The following is an 8,129-nucleotide window of genomic DNA, read 5'->3' on the forward strand; positions in this document are numbered from 1 at the left end:
CGGAAGTCATTCCTATTTCATAGTATTTTGGTGAGGTTTAAGTGATATAAACAATTTATCCAAATAATGAGTCACTACTATGTGCTGGATACTTCTAAGTGTTGAGGACGGTAGCAATGACCAAAACAAGACCCTGATCTCATGGAGCTTACATTCTAGTGGGGAAGCAGTCTAAGGGAATGACCTAGTGTAATGGTGGACTGCAGTATATAGGGTAGCCTATTGATCAGTTTGATTGCTGATATTTGATCAGAAACCTAAAGAAAGTAAAGGAGCAGGTCATTTGGCTGGATGGGGAAAGAGCTTTTCAGCATAGGAAATAGCAAGTGTAAACGCTCTTGAGGCAGGAGCATGCCTGGATGTCATGTTACAGAAGAAGCAAGGCAGTGGCTATGGCTAAGTTCAAGTGAGCTAGGGGGAGAGTGGTTCAGGTCTATAATCCTTTATTTATCTTTGGGGCCTTACTTGCTCTGGAATTGGTTTTCTATTTTAGAACAATAATATGGTACATATTTTATGTATTTTTTATTATTATTATTATTATTATTTTTTGAGACAGAGTCTCACTCTGTTGCCCGGCTACAGTGAGTGCCGTGGCGTCAGCCTAGCTCACAGCAACCTCAAACTCCTGGGCTTAAGCGATCCTACTGCCTCAGCCTCCCGAGTAGCTGGGACTACAGGCATGCGCCACCATGCCCGGCTAATTTTTTCTACATATACTTTTAGTCGTCCAGATAATTTCTTTCTATTTTTAGTAGAGACGGGGGTCTCGCTCTTGCTCAGGCTGGTCTCGAACTCCTGACCTCGAGCGATCCACCCACCTCGGCCTCCCAGAGTGCTAGGATTATAGGCATGAGCCACTGCGCCCGGCCTATTATTATTTTTTTGAGATAGAGTCTCGCTCTGCTGCCCGGGCTAGAGTGCCGTGGTGTCAGTCTAGCTCACAGCAACCTTAAACTCCTGGGCTTAAGTAATCCTTCTGTCTCAGCCTCCCGAGTAGCTGGGACTACAGGCATGCACCACCATGCCTGGCTAATTTTTTTCTATATATATTTTTAGCTGTCCAAATCACTTCTTTCTATTTTTAGTAGAGACACGGTCTCGCTCTTGCTCAGGCTAGCTTCGAACTCCTGACCTCAAACCATCCACCCGCCTCGGTCTCCCAGAGTGCTAGGATTACAAGCGTGAGCCACCGCGCCCGGCCCGTATTTTATTTAATACATAACATCCTAGAAGGAATCTGAAGCATCAGGGATCAAACACATTAATATTTCTGCAGCAAAATATAAGAATAGTCATGTTAAGTGTAATAAATAGAGATTATAAATCACTTAACATGAGTTCATGTCAAGTTTGCTGCCATGTGAGTTTCGGTTGTTTACCTGTGGCACACAAAGTTAAAGAAGATAGGTCTAGATCACCTGGAGTCTTGCAGACCCTGGGAAAGACTCTGGACTGAAAGTGTAATGGTAAACAATGAGTTACCACTTCACATCCACTAGGATAACTGATTAAAAAGACAGATAGTAAGTGTTGGCAATGATGTAGAGAAGTTGGAAAATTTATAGACTGCTGGTGGTAATGTAAAATGGTGCAGCCACTTTGGAAAATAATCTAGCAGTTCCTCAAAAAGTTAAACAGTTACCATGTGACCCAGCTGTTCTACTCTTAGGTATATACCCATAAGAACTGAAAACAGATGTCCACAAAAAAACTTGCACATGAATGTTCATAGCAGAATTATTCATAACAGTCAAAAATAGAACACTATTCAGCCTTAAAAAGCAATGGAGTACTGCTACATGCTACATGGTTGAACGAAAACATGCTAAGTCAAAGAAGCTAGTCAGAAAAGGTCATGTTGTATCATTAGACTAACATGAAATGCCCAGAATAGGAAAGTCTATAGGTTACCTAGGACTGCGGTTCCCAAACTCGGGCCACAGACCAATATTGGTCCGAGGCCTATTAGGAACCAGGCCGCACAGCAGGTGAGCAGCAGGTGAGTTGAACCTGCTCTCCATGGCTCACATCACTGCCTGAGCTCCGCTTCCTATCAGATCAGTGCTGGCATTAGACTCTCATAGGAACGGGAACCCTATTGTAAATTGCTCATGGGAGGGTCCTAGACTGCACGCTCCTGATGAAAATCTAATGCCTGATGATCTGATGTGGCGATGCTGGTGCTGGGGAATGGCTGCAAATACAGATGGAACCATCTAAGTTGCAGGAAAACAAGCTCAGGGATCCCAACGATTTGGCATTATGGTTAGTTATAGAATTATTTCATTATATATTACAATGTAATAAAGTACACAATGTAATGCACTTGAATCATCTCGAAACCATGAAACCACCCCTCCCATGGAAAAATTGTCTTCCATGAAATTGGTCCCTGGTGCCAAAAAGGTTGGGGACCACTGGACCAGGAGATTGGAGTGACTGTTGAAGGGTATGGGGTTTCTTGCAACCTCAAACTCCTGGACTCAAGCAATCCTCCCACCTTGGTCTCCCAAAGTGGTATTTCCACAGGTATTGAGCCACTGCAGAGCAGCCAGCCACACTTGGCTATTTTCAAAATTTTTTGTAGAGATGGGGTCTTGCAATGTTGCTGAAGCTGGTTTTGGAACTCCTGGCCTCTAGGTATTCTACCTCACCCTCCAAAAGTGCTGGGATTACAGGCATGATCCACTATGGCTGGCCTCAATGTATTATTTCAATCTGGTTTTGTTGAGAGATGAAATTAGGGACCAACCGCCAGGTTTAGCATTCACTTTTACCTTGAACCTCTGATTTCGTTCCATTAATGTTTATTTACCCCCGGTGGGAAGGAGTCATTACAGTGTAGAGGAACCAAGGGGCACAGCTCTGTCTTACGAGCTTCCCCAAAGGATGCGGACACTCTCGTCTACATTCAGTGTTCTGACAAATTCAGAATTTGCCACTGCTATTCTAACCCATGCATTAGTACACTCACCTGCAAGTCAGGGTTGGCAGTTCCTGTCTGGGTTTTTTGAGGGGGAGGTACAAAGAATTTTCCAATTAACAGGACCATCCCCATGCTTTGATAATCTACCCTTTCCTTGTTATCATATTCCTTTGAATACAGACACTCATAGAGGATACACCTTTTAGCACAAGGTACATTATCAAAATCTCCATGCTACTGGTTAAAATGTATAACCTAATTGGCAAAGTCAGTTCTTTTTTTTTTTTTTGAGACAGAGTCTCACTTTGTTGCCCAGGCTAGAATGAGTGCCGTGGCGTCAGCCTAGCTCACAGCAACCTCAGACTCCTTAGCTTAAGTGATCCTACTGCCTCAGCCTCCCGAGTAGCTGGGACTACAGGCATGCGCCACTATGCCTGCCTATTTTCTCTACAGATTTTTAGTTGGCCATATAATTTCTTTCTATTTTTTAGTAGAGACGGGGTCTCGCTGTTGCTCAGGCTGGTCTCGAACTCCTGACCTTGAGCAATCCACCCGCCTCGGCCTCCCAGAGTACTAGGATTACAGGCATGAGCCACCGCACCCGGCCACAAAGTCAGTTCTTAAAAACCCACTCCCCAAATGTATTTTCCAGAAACACATAAAATATATAGCCCTTAAGTTCTTATTTCTGATTTATAGTACAAATAAACCATTGTCACACAGACGAAATAAGGTATATCCTTTCTCTACCCTCTGGAGGGATTCCCACAAGTTCCTAGAAATGCACTACAGAAAGATGCACATTAACTGGCTTACCAGCAGACCAATTACAAGGTAGGAAGCTGAAGATCTGAATATGAATCCTGAAACAGCTGTGAAGCTATCCAAGTGTGCATTTCCTCTTAAAGTCATCGACCAAGGGTATGAACACCTCAGTCTAAGTCACTGCCCAATATGCCCCTCACTACAATGTTCAGTTTTCCCTTGCTCTCCTAGAGATCTTCACCCATTTTTGGGATGCCAACTTAAATTTGTCCAGGTTGAATTCACCAAATACTCAGATCCTCCCCTCCCTCCTTTTCCCATAAAGCTATGCAAACTGCGGAGGCCAAAGATAAGACTGCAAGAGTTAAAGTTCAATTCACACAGGTTAGCTTTCTTTCCAAGGAAAACATTATGTGACAATTCACACTAGAACACCTGGTATAACACAAACTCCCACTCTATCTGGCACAGACATACTCAACATGCTATATTAAGTATAACTTCCATTTTATTTTTTCCCAATGCAGTTTTTCTTCAGTACTCAAGGACTCAACTCCTTACATAGGCTTTGGTGGGGGTCTTGGGGCAGCACCCTGAAAGAGGAGTAAAAGAGTTAATTAAAACCATTGAATTTAAGACACCCCCCAAGAACTTGACCACCATCCTCTAACAATGCATTTAGGCTATAAATGCACATACAGCTGGTAGATGTAGGAGATTACTACTCCTCAAGATTCTAACAATTTTTTAGGAATATCTCCAGTAAAATGTTTTAGCGTAGGTCTCACCTGCCTTAAAAGCTTAACCTTAGGCACAGAACTTGACATTCCCTGTGTCACATGAGGACAAAATGTTTTTATTTTCTTTTTTGGAGACAGAGTCTCGCTCTTTTGCCCTGGCTAGAATGCCATGGCGCCAGTCTAGCTCACAGCAACATCAAACTCCTGGGCTTAAACAATCCTTCTGCCTCAGCCTCCCGAGTCACTGGGACTACAGGCATGCACCATCATGCCCAGCTAATTTTTTCTATATATTTTTAGTTGTCCAGATAATTTCTATTTTTTTTTAGTAAAGACGGGGTCTTGCTCTTGCTCAGGCTGGTCTTGAACTCTTTACCTCCAGTGATCCTCCCGCCTCATCTTCCCAGAGTGCTAGGATTACAGGCATGAGCCACTGCGCCCAGCCTTATTTTCTATTTCTTATTTTAGCAGCTACTCCCTCTTAACATTTTCAATTTTTAAAATTAATTTTATTCATCAAATTTTATTTACTCTTATTTATATTTATTTTGAGACAGAGCCTCGCTCTGTTGCCTGGGCTAGAGTGCCATGGGGTCAGCCCAGCTCATAGCAACCTCAAACTCCTGGGCTCAACGGATTCTCCTGCCTCAGCCTCCCGTGTAGCTGGGACTACAAGCACATGTCACCATGCCTGGGGAATTTTTTCTATTTTTAGTAGAAATGGGGTCTCACTCTTGCTCAGGCTGGTCTCGAACTCCTGACCTCAAGTGATCCTCCCACCTCGGCCTCCCAGAGTGCTAGGATTACAGGCGTGAGCCACCACCATAGAGAAGACAAAATGTTTTTAGCCATTACCCCCTGGCTTCCACACATTCCTATTTTAAACACTCACCGCAGGTCTAAATCGGGGTGGGGGTGTTCGGTCCTTGCGGGCTTCCCGAGAACGATTCCTGACTACCTTGCTGTGAATGGCACAACTCACACAGTAATGTAACTTCACGTATAGCTTGGGAAGCACATAGGCTGAGGAAAAGAACACAAAGATTTAACATTAGGTATCACATACCTACTTTGCACTATTCTTGTTTATGCTCAGTCAAAACTAAGACTACTTAAACGTCTGTCAGGCACATCTACAAAACTTTCTCACTCCTAAAGCAACCCCTCAGCTTCTGATACCCAAACATGTAAGTACAACTGTCAGTTTCACAAACGAATGTATCCTATGAACTCACCTTGACATCATAGGGATCAAATCCACACCTTAGATGTAATAAACCAAGAATGCAGTTCCTTTAACAGCCACACGAGCCCTAACATCTACTCCTGAATCTTCTTGTTAGCTAATTAATTTTTTTAAAAAAGAAAAACATTTACTTTTCTTCTAACAGCAAAAACCTTAAAGATACGTAGAAATTGAGAAAGTCCAACGAACACAACCTGCAGAAAAGCAAGGTTGGGTTAAGGGTTTTAGGTACTAGGATTCTTACACACTTAGCGGAAATGGCTCACTTACCATCGAAGACACTCGCTTCAGAAATGTCCCGGACAGCTGCGGCCTCCACTATGTTTCGAATGACGAACTTCTTGATGGCCTTGTCTTTAGGCACGCATCGGGCGCAGTTCGTGCAGCGAATAGGCTGCACATGGCCACGGCCCTTTTTGGCACGACCGTTGTTCCTTCTTTTCTTTGTCTGTATCAGGATACAGATCCTGTTAGGAAAGGAGTGCACCTTACCCAGCCTTAGCCCCATTCCGGCTACATGCCGTGCCGGTCGCCCCCCAGAAAGGCGCCACAGAGATCTTCTGCTGCTCCGCAAAACTCTTCAAGCCCAAACGCATACGTACACTCGGCCCGTTAGGCTCTCAAATCCCACACTCCCAGAACCTGCTCTTCTCAGCCACCACCCAGTCCCCCGCGCACACCAAGAGCCACAACTCACCATCTTGGACGCTAAGACGCGAAAGAGGATCCGGCCACCCGCCGGGCCTCCTTATATAGCACGAGACCCCTCCGCCCACACCAGAAGAATCCTTAGGAGACGGGTGTCAAGGACTACAACCCGCTAAACTAAATTTTGGTTATTATTTAGCATTTATGCTGAATTCTATGGTGGAAAGGCGTTCCTAGAGTTTATTTATCCGTAGAACAAAATGCCTGTGGGACTATTTAGCCTGCTGGCGGAAGAAAATGAGAGTTATACGTCCCCCAGCAAGCCTCGCGGCGCTCTACTCCGGACGCAATCGTGGGCGCTATAATTTCCGGTTTACTAGGTCCTAGGAGCGGAAGTTGCCCGGCGCTAGATCACAAGACGCACTCTCCGTTAGAGGCCAGAGAAGGACAGATGGTTGATGGGAGTTGTAGTGCGAAGCCGAGAGGTCTCCTGGACCCCAAGTCCTTAGACCGAAGGTGGCGCCACGTCACCGGCGGACGCCCTCGATTTATTTCTCTGACAGTCCTGCTACTATACTAGGTTTAGGGTTGTGAAGAGGAACGCCTGAGAGGAAACAAACATTTTGTGAATTCCTTCTTCCAGTATAGAGGAAACCTCACAATGAGGAGCCATGGACAAGTGCGTTGGTGCTGGGGCTGGTTCTCATTCACCTGTTTATCCCTGGATCCTGTTAGCACAGTGCCAAACAGTGTAGTAAGACATTATTAATGCTAACTCATTTAACTCTCAACAAACCTATAAGGTAGGTACTATTATTATCCTCACTTTAATACATTGACTGCCGTGTGAGTTGTATTTAACTCACACTAGTTTTGAGCCCTGGACCACGTGAAGCAAAATCCTGCAGTTGGTTCCTGAAAATCTTACTTGTTGATATGCTTATTGTTACAATTAATATTGACAATTTAATTCTAAAAACATGGATTGCGTTGCATATAACTCACGCACAGAAGACAATAAAAAGTAACAAATTAGAAAGTATCATTTTAATAAAACAACATGGCCCCATGGAAAAGCCTATTTTTCTGGTATGGCAGTCAGTGTGTTAAAGATTGAAAAATTGAGGTGCAGAGTGGTTAAATAACTTACTCAAGGTCACACAGAGCTAGTAAGAAGTGTTCTGGTTCTGCTGTACTATGGTGTATCTCACCTAACCAACAAATGGATAGAGATATAGCCTGGACCAGTGACTTAAACGTTTTTGACTCAGACACATAGCACAAATACATTTTACATTGGTACCCAATACACATGCAAACACAAATACACACACATACAAAGCTGAAACACAAGCTTCATGAAACACTTACCCTTACAACATAAAGTGTATTGGTATGTTCTAGTCTCCTTTTTATTTTAAGAAACTCTGATCAAGAACCACTAAAGTGATTTCACTACTCACTGGTAAGTCTGAACCCTGACTGAGACACTCTTTCTTATATATGAGCTCCATTTGCCTCTGAAGAGCCATCAGGAAGTCTTGAGCATTGGGCAGGAGTGGTTATCCACAGACAGCCAACAACTCCGTTGTCTCCAAAGTTAAATATATTAATGTAGCAAAGGGGCCTCCTAGCATTCAGACATTAGAGTGGCAAGGGGGCCTCCCATGATGATATAGATGCAAACCAATGGTTCATTTATGAATCATTCTAGAGTCAGAAAACTCCAGATTCACTTCCCTTCCATCATGGTTTCTCTTAACATTTATTGGGGCTAAAATATATTTTCTTTTGTTTAGAA

General features: G+C 43.7%; 1 protein-coding gene across 1 annotated transcript; it reads right to left on the bottom strand.

Annotated features, from left to right (window-relative positions):
* Positions 1 to 4,184: 4,184 nt before the first annotated feature.
* RPS26 (ribosomal protein S26) lies at positions 4,185 to 6,603 on the bottom strand. Its single transcript, XM_045553689.1, has 4 exons — positions 6,378 to 6,603; positions 5,951 to 6,128; positions 5,327 to 5,457; positions 4,185 to 4,287 (listed from the first exon to the last, which is right to left on the bottom strand). Exons 1-4 carry the CDS (start codon positions 6,378 to 6,380, stop codon positions 4,252 to 4,254), a joined length of 348 nt encoding a protein of 115 aa, XP_045409645.1. The 5' UTR covers positions 6,381 to 6,603; the 3' UTR covers positions 4,185 to 4,251.
* Positions 6,604 to 8,129: the final 1,526 nt, after the last annotated feature.

Source organism: Lemur catta, chromosome 6 (assembly GCF_020740605.2).
Source record: "Lemur catta isolate mLemCat1 chromosome 6, mLemCat1.pri, whole genome shotgun sequence".
Classification (NCBI taxonomy): domain Eukaryota; kingdom Metazoa; phylum Chordata; class Mammalia; order Primates; family Lemuridae; genus Lemur; species Lemur catta.

Excerpts from the sequence above, each read along its gene's own strand:
- RPS26 (XM_045553689.1), bottom strand. Across the intron at positions 5,458-5,950 it reads TGAAGCGAGTGTCTTCGATG|CCTATGTGCTTCCCAAGCTA; the intron begins GTAAGTGAGCCA and ends TCTTTTCCTCAG. Across the intron at positions 4,288-5,326 it reads CACCCCGATTTAGACCTGCG|GGTGCTGCCCCAAGACCCCC; the intron begins GTGAGTGTTTAA and ends CTCCTCTTTCAG.